This window comes from Dendropsophus ebraccatus, chromosome 1, assembly GCF_027789765.1.
Source record: "Dendropsophus ebraccatus isolate aDenEbr1 chromosome 1, aDenEbr1.pat, whole genome shotgun sequence".
NCBI lineage: Eukaryota > Metazoa > Chordata > Amphibia > Anura > Hylidae > Dendropsophus > Dendropsophus ebraccatus.
Window position 1 is genome coordinate 22,263,172 of NC_091454.1, and position 14,848 is coordinate 22,278,019.

The window sequence follows — 14,848 nt, forward strand, 5'->3', positions numbered from 1 at the left end:
GATCCCTAGCAGCGACGTGTCTCCTGCACAGCAGAGCTCAGGGTCACTCACTGTGCAGGGGAACTGCAAAACAGCTTCATTTGAATTTACGACCCAGTGTTATCAGAATCGCTGCGCCACAGACAGTATAATGCCCTGAAAGTGCCCCCACACTGTATTACGAGCCCCAGTACATTCGGTAGTTATCTTATAACATTCTTACCACCATACAGTGATTACATATTACATATCACCAATGATACCATTGCATAATACTGCCACACCATAACCACTATCACTACAATCCTATAACAGAGTGCAGTTACATCCAGTTACTCACAGGGGGTGTCTTTTCTGATCAGAGTCTTTCACATTTTCCCTTTCTCTCCATCCAGCCTGAGCCACCTTGAAGTCTTCTCCTGGTGTGAATCCTCTCTCCAGACTCTGCCAGAGAAACATTTTAGGCTCCAACAGATACAGTAGTTAGGTCCCCTTTGCCCCTATAGTTTTAAGGTGTCCCTGTGCCCCCACCTAATATTCAGATATGCTTTGTGCCCCAGTATAGTATGAAGGTATAATATAGGCCCCTCTGTGCAGTTCCAATGTAGTATAGACCCTTTTATGCTGCCCCCCAGTAGTATATAGACCCGTGTGCTGTCCCCAGTAGTATGTAGACACCCTTGTGTGCTTCCCCCAGTAGTATATAGACCCCCTGTTTGCTGCCCCATTTGTATATACACTCACCGGCCACTTTATTAGGTACACCTGTCCAACTGCACGTTACCACTTAATTTCTAATCAGCCAATCACATGGCGGCAACTCAGTGCATTTAGGCATGTAGACATGGTCAAGACAATCTCCTGCAGTTCAAACCGAGCATCAGTATGGGGAAGAAAGGTGATTTGAGTGCCTTTGAACGTGGCATGGTTGTTGGTACCAGAAGGGCTGGTCTGAGTATTTCAGAAACTGCTGATCTACTGGGATTTTCACGCACAACCATCTCTAGGGTTTACAGAGAATGGTCCGAAAAAGAAAAAACATCCAGTGAGCGGCAGTTCTGTGGGCGGAAATGCCTTGTTGATGCCAGAGGTCAGAGGAGAATGGGCAGACTGGTTCGAGCTGATAGAAAGGCAACAGTGACTCAAATAGCCAACCGTTACAACCAAGGTAGGCAGAAGAGCATCTCTGAACGCACAGTACCTCCAACTTTGAGGCAGATGGGCTATTCCTTTTAGCTGTTCCTTTCAGCTAAGAACAGGAAACTGAGGCTACAATTTGCACAAGCTCATCGAAATTGGACAGTAGAAGATTGGAAAAACGTTGCCTGGTCTGATGAGTCTCGATTTCTGCTGCGACATTCGGATGGTAGGGTCAGAATTTGGCGTCAACAACATGAAAGCATGGATCCATCCTGCCTTGTATCAACGGTTCAGGCTGGTGGTGGTGTCATGGTGTGGGGAATATTTTCTTGGCACTCTTTGGGCCCCTTGATACCAATTGAGCATCGTTGCAACGCCACAGCCTACCTGAGTATTGTTGCTGACCATGTCCATCCCTTTATGACCACAATGGACCCAACATCTGATGGCTACTTTCAGCAGGATAATGCGCCATGTCATAAAGCTAGAATCATCTTAGACTGGTTTCTTGAACATGACAATGAGTTCACTGTACTCCAATGGCCTCCACAGTCACCAGATCTCAATCCAATAGAGCATCTTTGGGATGTGGTGGAACGGGAGATTCGCATCATGGATGTGCAGCCGACAAATCTGCTGCAACTGTGTGATGCCATCATGTCAATATGGACCAAAATCTCTGAGGAAGCTTCCAGCACCTTTTTGTATCTATGCCACCAAGAATTGAGGCAGTTCTGAAGGCAAAAGGGGGTCCAACCCGTTACTAGCATGGTGTACCTAATAAAGTGGCCGGTGAGTGTATATGTTCATTGTGTGCTCCCCCAGTAGTATATAGACTCCTATATAGACTCCTCTGTGCTGCACTCAGTAGTATATAGACCCCCCTGTGTGCATCCCCCAGTTTAGCTTTGGCTATCTAGGCATGATGGGAATTGTAGTTTTGCAACAGCTGGAGGGCCTGAGTTTGACACCTGTGATTTAAAAGATATCTGGAATTCCAAAAAAAAAAAAAAAAAGCCACCAACCGCCCCTCTGCATGGTGCACAGGTATTTCTCATTCTCTCCATTTTAGGAGTCAGGACCAGAGTTGGGCTCACAGTAGTACTCACAGAAGACTTTCTCCCTTCTCTAGCTACAACACAGCACACACGCCTCGTTGTTATAGCATAGGGCTAGTAAATAGGCTTCTATAGGTGGTATGTGGAGGGAGAATGGGTTACTGATGCACTGGGTTTTCAAGATGCTATCTAAGCAGAGAGGAGAAAAATTTACTGACTTTAGGACCACTTTCTTTTGTTTGTTTTTTATGGAGGGAGAAGTAATTTTTGGTAAAGTGATTTACAACTATACACACACATTCTATCAGTTGGTAGTTGATAAAAGCAAGAGCCAAGACAGATAAAGCCTGTGAGTCCTGCTATCCCTGCCCACACACAGAGACTGACAATCCTTCCTATATGCAGAATGGTGTGCATGTGTATAAAAGGTCCAGCCTCCGAGCCCACTCTAAGGAAGCCAGGGAGTCCTGGTAGTTTTTCCTGCCAGATTCTGTGTACCGGTGAGTGAAGCAGGATTCTTAATCCTGGCAGTATTTACACAGCTTTGCGCTTAAAGCGAATATACCATCACGTACATTAGCTTTAAGTGTTGCACAAGGATAGAACGGCGCAGCAGCCCATTTTCCGCGGACGGCGTTAGTCTCTTACCAAGAACCGGCCCCGAAGCACTGGAAGCAGGTGGGCCGGCCCGCTCCCAGTGGGAGGAAACCCCCGCTCCTCTGGGATTACAATCAATGGAGCTGTGTCATAGGGGTGTGGGGGTTTCCTCCAAATGGGGGTGGGCCGGCCCACCTGCTTGAATGTACTGAATGTAGATGGGCAGCAGAATATGCACACTTGGGAATGGCTGTTAATTAATAACAAGCCATGTCTGTGAGCTGCATAGAACTGAGACTTTGTGTGTTGGTCTCTTTTTTTGACCTGAGAAAAGACCGAATATCGGTAGAGGGAGCATGCAGCAGTTTGACAGGAAGGCACACACCTAATGGCCATATGTATACCGTTGATTTAAACATAAAAACATTAAAATTAAAAATGAAAAAAAAAAAAAGTGTGTTGTGCTCACAATTCCTTTCTTTAAAAAAAAAACAAGGGCCACAGTGCCTCCCTAAATAACCTTTTCTACCTTAAAGTGTCACTGTCATTGAAATTTTTTTGCAGAAATCAATAGCACAGGCAATTAAGGAATTTTGTGATTGGGTTTATTAGCCGAAAAATGCATTTTTATAATTAAAAAGCAGATTGAAGCTCTCCCCCGTCTTCATGGTTCTCTATAGAGAGGGGAGGGGTGGAGGGGGATGAGGCACCAAAACAGGACAACAAAGAGTTAATTTACAGCTACATCACCGGGCTCTCCTCTGAAGTCAGTACTGACCTCTCGGACCTTTCAATACCTGCTTTTACACAGGTCCCGCTGTGTAATTCTTTGTTCTCTGCTGCCCTTCTCCCCCCTCCCCTCTCCATAGGTTACACAGGGCACGACTGATGTAAAAGAGATGTGATTTCCTGATGAGCAGTGAATGAGAAGGGAGGGGGGGACCTGGCGAAAGTCTTTTTGAATGCAGATAATGGCATATTTGCCTAATGAACCCAATTACAAAGTTTTTTAAAATAACCTGTACTATTGATTTCTGAAAAAAAAAAAAAAAACACGACAGTGACACTTTAAATGACCAAACATTACCTGTTGCTTCAGCTTAAAGTATTCCTCTCATTTCAACAAACTACGGACATGTTATAGCCACATGGGGATCCAGATACTGGGACTCTCACTGATCGCTAGAACGAAGGGGCAGAAGTGCTTAGCAGTGCGTACTCTGCCCCTTCATCTCCGCTCTCACTGCTAAAGTAGCAAATGACAAAATTATAATGGCGCCTGTGGAACTTTTGGTAATTATTTTTACTTCAAGGTCCATAGGCTCCATTATCATTATTCAGTCTTTTGCTACTTCAGCAGTGAGAGCGCTGCTAAGCGCTTCTGCCCCTTCGTTCTAGCGATCGGTGGGTGTCTCATGCCTGGAAAGTAAGCTTTGGCTGTCAAGGCTTGACGGGGAATTTAGGTGTGTCCCCCCCCCCCAGCTGAGCGCTGCCATCCATAAAATAACCGGGGGTGCCGACCATTTCTACTTAAAGGGGTTATCAAGCGAAAATATTTTCTTTTAAATCAACTGGTTTCAGAAAGTTATATAGATTTGTTAGTCTTTTCATAATTATCAGCTGCTGTATGTCCTGCAGGAGGTGGTGTATTCTTTCCAGTCAGACACAGTGCTCTCTGCTGCCACCTCTGTCCATGTCAGGAACTGTCCAGAGCAGGAGAGGTTTTCTGTAGAGGTTTGCTACTACTCTGGAAAGTTCCTGACATGGACAGAGGTGGCAGCAGAGAGCTCTGTGTCAGATTGGAAAGAATCCACCACTTCCTGCAGGACATACAGCAGCTGATAAGTATAAGACTTGCGATTTTTAAATTTCAAATTATGAACTTTGACACTAGCTGATTTTTTTCTTTCAAAAGATTTTCACCCCTCTTTAAGATCACACAAAAATCTCTTCCCTAAAGAGAAAAAAAAAAATTCAAAATGAAACATCTTTATTTTACAAATTTAAAAACATAAATAATATTTACACGCCTCTTAAACTCCAGCGTACAACAATGGAGACAGATTACAAAACCTGCTGGGGGTAAAACTGCAAGATTTACAGGAAACCTTGTGGTTTTTGTTTTTTTTTGTTTAGTTATTTATTTATTTTTACCCTCGATGCTTTCAGCTATTTATTCAGTACACATTTTCTATCTTACAGGGACATAAGGAACAGGGCAGTGTTTGTTCTCATGTCACATAAAAAAAAAAAAAAAAAAAAAAAAAAAGGATACATTCCGCATTTAAAAGGATTGAAGCCCCTTTTTATGGCATAAAATGGCAAGACGAGGCCAAAGCACCAAGCGTTGGAAATCAGGGATTAATAAAAAATAAAACATTTATTCGGGGTTACTGGAGCCGCACAGTAGAAATACTTACAGTTCATTTTACGCCTTAAGGAGAAGGTTATTTACACTTTGTTCAGCACATCATATATAGCAGGACTTTTTATTGATTTCTTATACAAGGTAACAGGTGGGGCCACTGTGTCAGCTGATTTATAGGTTCCTATTGGCAGCTCTGATACATAAGAGTCATATGGACAAAGCATGGCATAGATTATCGTTCACACCGGCTTCAGCCCTTTTAGGGCAGGTTCTTAAAGGTGAGGTTCAGCTTTGCAGCCATTTTTAGTATTGTTCAAATACACTTGAGAATAGTCTTAAAGTGCTCATCCAGGAGTAAGAAACATGGCAGCTTTCTTGCTGAAACAGCATAAGGTTGTGCATGGTATTGCAACTGCAATATGCACAGGTGTGGCTCTGTTTCTAGGGATAGAAAAGCAGCCATTTTTCTAATCCTTGAAATAAAAAAAAAATCCTATATTGTGTGTCCTCGGCTCTTATGCCGACCTGTGTTTCTCTACTGTAGTAAACCATGTAGCTGGTCATACAATTATTTGTCTCCTAAGGCAAGGGACAGATGGATGGGCATCATGACTGTAGAATCAGACTACATAAGAGCTGTTTGTAGTCTGTAGCCATGGAGACAGACAGGAGCTGTAGATGCAATTTTATTATAACTATTCGCCAAATTGCTTCGTTCTAGGTGAATTAGAGCAATAAAAAAAATGGTTGCAGGAGTTTCACTTTAAGTATCTGAAACTGCTTAGTATATGAAACCAGTGTCCAAATTAATACAAACAGACCCTTACGTCACCATCAATGGGCAAAAATAAATTATGAGGAAAACATCAGAGACTCTTGGAAACTTATATATATCGAAGGATCATGGACTGACAGTATCAGAGTTACCTTCTAAAGACCGGCTCTGTTCTCAGACCAAAGATAATAGTACGGTTCTCCTGCTACCTGTAAGGAAACAATCTGGTCTTCAATGGAACGTCAGATGTAGATATACCTGTATCTGAATGAGGATTATCACTAAGCTGGTGTTCATCCAATGAAGAGCCAATGGCTTCCACCTACCTGGAGAACCTCTTTAAAGGTGCTTAAAGCTTTGCAGGAGTGGAAGCAATGAGGACCAACACTGACCTGCTCAAAGTGACTCTCACAATGCTGCAGTTACATAGCCCGACACTGAAAGCAAAAGGAATTGTCTGCAACTGCACGAGGATGATGAGCGAGGGGGGTTAAGGTGTCCCTATAAACCACAGCCCACAGAATTGGTCACGTGTGGGGGGGGAAGTGGTCACTACGTCTGCAAATTCTTTTCTTTTTGTAAGATGCCCACATCTTGAGTAAAAGTTTTAAAACAATGAAAATGTGACCTATGTGGCACAATATCTGTATACACAGTCATTCCGACAGCCGTTTAATTCTACAGCCTGCTCTCTGGAAGTTATGTGGAGAGGAGACGATCTCGTACGAGACACGGAGAAGATAGGAAGATGATGGAGCGCTGTCGCATCGTCAGAAGGCCGAGAGAACGGCGTCTCATTGCTGTCCGTTGTTAATGAGAGACATGATGCTTATCTTCTCCTCTGCCTCCTCGCTCGACTTGGGCGCCACTCCTGTTCCCAGCCCGTATAGGCGTCCGCAGTACTTGGCATCATCGATATGGTCCTCAAAAAACAGCTAAAAAGAGACAAATAAATGAGACACCTTATTCTGGGTATAAACTGTAAATATCCTAACAAGTCTATGACTGTGTTTACATCATGACAGGTGAATGAGTTCAGCATATGTGCCTCTTAAGTTCCTTGATAATCTTAGGTCTCCATCTACGTTACAGGTGTCAAACTCACAGCCCTCCAGCTGTTGCAAGACTACAATTCCCATTATGTTTGGACAGCCAAAGCTTTAGCAGAGAGCCATGACTAGTCACGGACGGCTTTCTGCTCAGATGACTAGTTCCGCTTCTCTCCTGGCCTCACGCACCTGAAGAAAACATGTTTTTTTCTGCATATAGATCCAATGCTGAAGGCAATGCTGGTATGGTAGGGGATTGGCATAGTCGATCTATTTGGTGCAACTGGGAGCTATATCGGCATTGTGCTGCTTGGTTTCCTTTAAAGGGAATCTGTCACTAGGTTTTTGCTGCCTTAAATGAGGGCAGTATAAACTAGTGACAGTAATGCTGAACAGATCGGTGTATTACTTAGATCATTCTGTTCAGCCGTTCTCCTAATATGCAGGAGAATAGGATTCTTACCACACCCCTCTCCCCAGCTGCTGATTGACAGATGACCGCCTACACACAGCATGGATAGAAAACTGCCAATAAGCGGCTGGTGGGTGGAGTTTTCTGCTTCTGATGAATATCCAGGACTACTGGGCTCATGCACATAATGGAGAGGACTACTTTTTGCTCATGTTATTCAGGAGGATATCTCTGGATCAGTTGTACAGAATAATGTAAGCTCAGCTTCTCTGTCACTAGTTTATGCTACCCTGAGATAGGACACCATAACCCTACTGACAGAGTTTCTTTAAGGAAGACAAGATACTACACTACTGGAATTACAGTTAAAGTGTCACTTTCGTTACAAAAAACTTGGCAAGTCATAGAAACTTGGTACTGATCGGGAGAACAAGTGGGGAGAAGACGCCCTACAGGGTGTCCACTCACTCCTATGGAGCCTGACTGTTTTTTTCTAACTCAGAGCAGGGCGCTGCAGCACGGTCATTCTCCCAATCGGTATGGCTCTGAACACTCTGACCCAAACCAATCAAAACTTTTGACATTTCAAAAGTTTTTTGTAACGACAGTGACACTTTAAGAACACATGCACACTCTGCTGAGCCAGGAATGCATGCATATGCAGGTAGTGAGAGGGAGGGTGAGAAGACAACTAAGGTAAGTAGCCACCTTAACTTTGCCTGCATTTCCGATGCAATATTACCCACCTCTTTCATACGGAAGAATGCCATGCCGGTTAGGAGAGAGTCAGAGCCTGCTTGATGCTGTCGACCAATCCTTTGCAGATCTAGCTGATCGGCCACTTCTTGCAGACCCCCCTGAACAAGACAGAAGTCCATTAAACAAATACACTTCACTGTTGTTCCTTATTCCATCCTCTCTTATGCTTCTACTATGTGAGTGAACGCTGCAAATCTAAGTTCTTGCCTTACCATCGATTTTATAACGCACCTTTAAATTTTTGCAGCTCTTCATTAAATATTTTACATCGTAGATGGATGGGAAGAAGAGATTCAATATATGGAAGAACTCGTGTTCCTCCTCTGGAAGCCGCGAGTCTGTAAGAAGCTTCACCATATATCCAAAGTCGTAGCCACTGCGGAGGGGAAAAACATTCAATGAAACCATACAGGTATATAGGAACAAGGGAGGCGGGGGAAGGGGATGTTCAGACTTTGCAGACAGATTTCATAGGCTCAATCGTATTATTCTCCAAAGGGGAACAGAAGCATTAGAGATAACAAAGGGCACGCATGTATATGAGGAGGCTGGGGCAGGTGATATACAAGTGATAAAGTTGGCCGTACACTTTTAATACATGTAAGCCAAATATGACCAGCAGCTATTCCCCCCCCCCCCCCAGCACTGTAAAATAAAAAAAAAATAAAAAAACAACAACTCACCTGTGGAATGAGAGCCACTTCACGTTATCACACAGGACAACCCCAGAGGTCATGAGCAACTCTGCAAACGTCAGCGTGTCAATGCCTTCCTCTTCATGCTTCTGGAACTGAAGGCCGGAATTTGCCAATAGATCAATGGAGTCTTGAGAATACATATCCTCCCTGCAAAAGGAAAACAAAGTTCCAAGCCATGTTATAAAAAAAAAAAATTGCGACGGGGCAGATTACAAACACTGTCAGTCACGTAAAGGGATTGTCCAGCAAAAATCTTTTTCTTTCAAATCAACTGGTTTCAGAAAGTTAAATAGATCTGTGAGTTACTTGTATTAAAAAATATCAAGTCTTCCCATACTTATCAGCTGCTGTATGTCCTGCAGGAAATTGTTTCTTTTCAGTTTGACAGTGCTCTCTGCTGTCACCTCTGTCCAAGACAGGAACTGTCCAGAGCAGGAGAGGTTTTCTATGAGAAAATACTACTGTTCTGGACAGTTCCTGTCTCGGACAGAGGTGGCAGCAAAGAGCGCTGTGTCAGCCTGAAAAGAAATCATTTCCTGCAGAACATACAGCAGCTGATAAGTATGGGAAGACTCAAGATTACAAATCTAACTTTGTGAAACCAGCTGATTTGAAAGAAACATTTTTGCTGAATAATCCCTTTAATAGGCATGTTTCTCACCAAAAAAAAGGGATGCGGACTCCCAACTTGCTCAGAGAAAGCTAGATTATCCCCAAATGTCTTTTCCAGCCTCTTATGTGCTAAAACAATAATAAGGCCCATAAGGAGCTGGCCAATGCGTATTACTGTAACCCTTTCCACATAGGCCTGACTGACACCTTTGTAAGTGGTCCGGATAATATCAATCAAGCCCAGACTGGAGAAGCTGCAACCAAAACCGCAGGACACTTGGCAACTGGAGAAACAAAACACGCAACAACCACTGAGCTCACGGAGATCAGCCAAAAAAATAAAAAAATTTGTGGAGTATTAATTCAAGAGGAGAAATGCCCATCAGACGCCCAGGAGAAATTTGCATATGCTGCTTTACGTGTATCAATCAGATTTTTTGTTTGTTTCTCTTGTCCCTATATAGTGGTTAAGGGGGTGAAAGCCTATATAACACATTACCTCCATCACTGATCATACTTACGTCAGGTTAAACTTGAAGTTAAACTGCCAAGTGTTGGTTCCGGGTGGGTACTCGCCCTTTTCGTTCATGAAGGTGAGACCGAGCTGTATAATCTTTAGCAGATCTACATTGCAGCGCAAGAGCTGATACTGATAATCTATAGTGCTTCGAAACTCCCCGATCGGCCTCACAACCACGCCAGGAAACTCTGTGTCCTGTGAACAGCAATGGAGGCAAAACGGAGAATTAAAGCGGTACTCTGGAGGGGAAAAAAAATTGTCAACTGGTGTCAAAAAGTTATCCCGATTTGAAAATAACTTTGATTTAAAGTGTCGCTGTCATTTTGAAAAACTTTTATGAAGTCATAGGGACCTTTAAAAGTTTTTGATCAGTCCGGGTCTGAGTGTCCGGATCTTTACTGATCAGACAACAAGCCGGGAGAGGACCGCGCTAAGTGTGATCCTCTCCCTGCTCTGTGTCACATGATCAGTCGGGGTCCGTCTGATTGCCTATGTAAGTCTATGGAGCCCGACTGATATCACATGACACAGAGCAGAAAGAGGATGCGCTCAGTCCTGTCCCCACTTGTTCTGATCAATATGAGTCTGAACACTCAGACCTGGACCGATCAAAAATCGGCCATGCCAACAAAGAAGATCGGTGGGGAGAGAGGGGCTGTAGGGCAGAGCGGCCCCTTTTACACCGCGCCATCAGAATAGGATTTTTTCAAATTTTTTTGACAAATAGAGACACCAGAAGACAAGGAAGGCCCGGGACCAGGCATGGACTGAAGACAGACAACAAATGGTAAAGAGGGTTTGGGGGTGGTGTCCAGTGATACAGATTAGCGTTAAAAAAAAACCTCAAGTCTTCCAGTTCTTATCAGCTGCTGTATGTCCTGCAGGAAGTAGTGTATTTTTTCCAGTCTGACACAGTGCTCTCTGCTGCCACCTCTGTTAGGAACTGTCCAGAGCAGGAGGGGTTTTCTATGAGGATTTGCTGCTGCTCTGGACAGTTCCTGACATGAACAGAGGTGGCAGCAGAGAGCGCTGTGTCAGACTGGAAAGAATACACCACTTCCTGCAGTGCAAACAGTAGCGGATAAGTACTGGAAGCCTGGAGATTTTTGAACAGAAGTCATTTACAAATTAGTACAATTTTCTGCCACCAGTTGATTTGAAAACATTTTTTTTTTACTCCAGAGTAGCCCGTCAAATGACCAAAATGTAAATGTGAAGTTTTCTAAGGGTCAATTGTAGCAGACTTTCATGTGGACGCACCAAACAGTTTACATGCAGGTTTTGGCTGGGTTCACACTACGTATATTTGAGGCTGTATGTTTGAGGCTGTATAGCAACCAAAACCAGGAGTGGATTGAAAACACAGAAAGGCTCTGTTCACATAATGTTGTAATTGAGTGGACGGCCGCCATTTAATGGCAAATATTTGCTGTTATTTTAAAACAACGGCTGTTATATTGAAATAATGGCCGTTATTTACCGTTATATGGCAGCCATCCACTCAATTTCAACATTGTGTGAACAGATCCTTTCTGGGTTTTCAATCCACTCCTGGTTTTGGTTGCTATGAGGACCTGACATGAGGACCAAATACAGCCTCAAATATACATAGTGTGAACCCAGCCTTAAAGGGGAACCAAGTGTGCTAATTTATTCTTTGTTTAACAATAGACTTATTAAAAAGTACTGGTAAAATTTGGCAGTAAGGGATCCATTTTCATGCAGAGATGCACAGCGCCAATTCACACTACTATAACATGCAGCTAAGGATGGCAGAACTCACCATGGCAATGTATCCATAGGTGCGGACTAGCTCTCTGATCTTACGCATCTCCTCCTCCAGGTTGACGGCCCAAACCTCACAGATCACCTGACTGTTGTCGACCACAGCAGCTGGCATGGTGGCGGGATGGCTACTATTTGCAGGGTGAAGACTAGTAAAGAGAGAGGCGCAGAGAGGCTTGTCCTGGACAGAGGGAGGGTCTTACACCTGGGGGGTAACACAAAGAATTAGGATCTTTTCACACTGTGTTTATAGTCTATTAGGGAAGTATTCTCTGATACCCAAGTGTGACCTTCCATTATGCTTGGTCAGCCAAAGCTTTAGCTGTCCAGGCATGATGGGAATTGTAGTTTTGCAACAGCTGGAAGGTCACAGTTTGACACCCCCTGCCCTAAAAGACCGGTACATGGTGACATATAGCCTGCTGTGTGAATCAAGTGTGTATCTTCATCCGCCATATAGAGATTAAAGAAGTCCGGCGATTGCTAAAATCCGTCAGCCTGCAGAGGGAGAGGGGAAATTTATTTCAAGCAGGTACTTACCTCTCCTCGTGGCTGGGGTGAGTGCCCCCCCCCCCATCGGAAGTCATTTTCCACAAAGTTGTGATGATGTCACAACACGGGGGGAAATGCCTGTCCCGGCTGCTGAACTGGCCGCTCAGCCAATCAGTGACAGGAGCAGCATCCCACCCCAGTCACTGGCTGGCTGAGCGGCCAGTCCATCAGCTGGGTCGTGACGTGGACACCCCGGAGCCCAGCAGGGATCCCATGGCCGCAAGAGGATTTCCCCTCTTCCCTTTGCAGGCTTTAGGATTTTAGCAAACGTCGGTCTTCTCTTTTAAAGAGCTTAGAGGGAATCCCTGTTTAACCATCCTCCCTCAATATAAGCCACTTATGTGGACTCCCCAATCAGGGTCAACCATTGGGCTGCCACTCAACTCACAATCCCCACTGTGGTGCTGCCTCCAGGGCTCCCCAACCAGCAACACACCGAGGGTTCAAAATGTAATGCTGTCACTAGTGCCCCACCACTACCACTGGGGTCCCCCAACAGCCCCAACGCCACTGGCATCCCCCCCAACTGCCCCAACGCCACTGGCATCCCCCCCAACTGCCCCAACGCCACTGGCATCCCCCACCTATTTGACCTACTATACCGCGACTAGGGACCCGCCACCCACTATACCGCGACTAGGGACCCGCCACCCACTATACTGCGACTAGGGACCCGCCACCCACTATACCGCGACTAGGGACACGCCACCCCCTATACCGCGACTAGGGACACGCTACCCACTATACCATGACTAGGGACCCCTATACCATGCCTAGGGACCCCTATACCATGCCTAGACTACCATGCCTAGGGTATACCATGACTAGGGACCCGCCACCCCCCTATACCATGACTAGGGACCCGCCACCCCCTATACCATGACTAGGGACCCGCCACCCACTATACCATGCCAAGGGACGCGCCACCCACTATACCATGCCTAGGGACCCCTATACCATGCCTAGACTACCATGCCTAGGGTATACCACGACTAGGGACCCGCCACCCCCTATACCACGACTAGGGACCCGCCACCCCCTATACCACGACTAGGGACCCGCCACCCCCTATACCACGACTAGGGACCCGCCACCCACTATACCACGACTAGGGACCCGCCACCCACTATACTATAACTAGGGACCCGCCACCCCCTATACCACAACTAGGGACCCGCCACCCCCTATACCACAACTAGGGACCCGCCACCCCCTATACCACAACTAGGGACCCGCCACCCCCGATACCACAACTAGGGACCCGCCACCCCCCTATACCACAACTAGGGACCCGCCACCCCCTATACCACCACTAGGGACCCGCCACCCCCTATACCACAACTAGGGACCCGCCACCCCCTATACCACAACTAGGGACCCGCCACCCCCTATACCACGACTAGGGACTCGCCACCCCCTATACCACGACCAGGGACCCGCCACCCCCTATACCACGACTAGGGACCCGCCACCCCCTATACCACAACTAGGGACCCGCCACCCCCTATACCACGACTAGGGACCCCTATACCATGGCTAGGGAGCCGCCACCCCCTATACCACGACTAGGGACCCGCCACCCCCTATACCGCGACTAGGGACCCCTATACCATGGCTAGGGAGCCGCCACCCCCTATACCACGACTAGGGACCCGCCACCCCCTATACCACGACTAGGGACCCCTATACCATGGCTAGGATACCTGACTGCTACAGACAGACATATATAGACAGGAACAATGTCACTGCCTGCCTGCCCCATGGAGACCAGGAAGCCTGTGCTGGTATATACTATATATACTATACATATACTATATACATATATACACAAACACAGGACAGATGTATAGTTTCGCCTACAGCCCACTATTCCACAACCATGGCCGCCCCCCATCCCCGCCGGCAGCTGCTGCTGTTCCCCTCACATGTCCGTGCTGCAGCGTCCTTGCTGCGGGCACACAGGCCTACCTGCCCGCCATCCCGCCCCCGGCCTCACCTCCCGGGCTCTGTCCTGACCCGCCGGGCACCAGGCCGCACACACGTCTCTCCAATATCGGCGCCTACGTAACCAGCTCTCTATGGTACCGTCCGCTAATAACTGTCCGGCTACTCCTCTAGCTCTTCGTCTCTATGGTTTGTAGGAAGAAAAGCGCAAACGGCTGTCTACCGTAGAGCGAGACACAGAACCGTGATCTACCTCCTGCGCTTGCGCAGAGCGGGTGTCGCGTCCGGGGGATTGCGCAGGCGCGGCTCTACTGGTTTGACGTTCCACTAGACTGCTGGATGCCATCACGTGACGTGCGTCTGTACATCTTTATGTGCAGCGTCTGCGTTATACTGCCATCTAATGGCCAAACTAGACACTGCCCTGTGTCCTTATACCATATACTCATCTAAAGCCACCTATAGGAAGGTTTATCAGACTTTGTACAAAGGAACTGTTGCTCATAGCAAACCAATCAGATTCCAGCTTATATTTTTCAGAGTCCTTTTTAGAAATGAAAGAAGCAATCTGATTGGTTGCTGTCGGAAAGCGCTTCAATG

At 46.1% G+C, this 14,848-nt stretch overlaps 1 protein-coding gene across 2 annotated transcripts; it reads right to left on the bottom strand.

Annotated features, from left to right (window-relative positions):
• Nucleotides 1–5,010: 5,010 nt before the first annotated feature.
• Nucleotides 5,011–14,590, bottom strand: CNOT8 (CCR4-NOT transcription complex subunit 8). Of its 2 annotated transcripts, none has more exons than XM_069968976.1 (7): nucleotides 14,502–14,590; nucleotides 11,751–11,957; nucleotides 9,969–10,162; nucleotides 8,821–8,982; nucleotides 8,369–8,513; nucleotides 8,125–8,235; nucleotides 5,011–6,852 (listed from the first exon to the last, which is right to left on the bottom strand). In XM_069968976.1, the coding sequence occupies exons 2-7, from the start codon at nucleotides 11,865–11,867 to the stop codon at nucleotides 6,712–6,714; spliced, it is 870 nt and encodes a 289-aa protein (XP_069825077.1). In that variant the 5' UTR covers nucleotides 11,868–11,957; nucleotides 14,502–14,590; the 3' UTR covers nucleotides 5,011–6,711. The 2 variants fall into 2 exon arrangements, with proteins under 2 accessions (XP_069825077.1, XP_069825069.1); XM_069968968.1 differs by lacking the exon at nucleotides 14,502–14,590 and adding an exon at nucleotides 14,301–14,495.
• Between the last annotated feature and the right edge of the window lie 258 nt (nucleotides 14,591–14,848).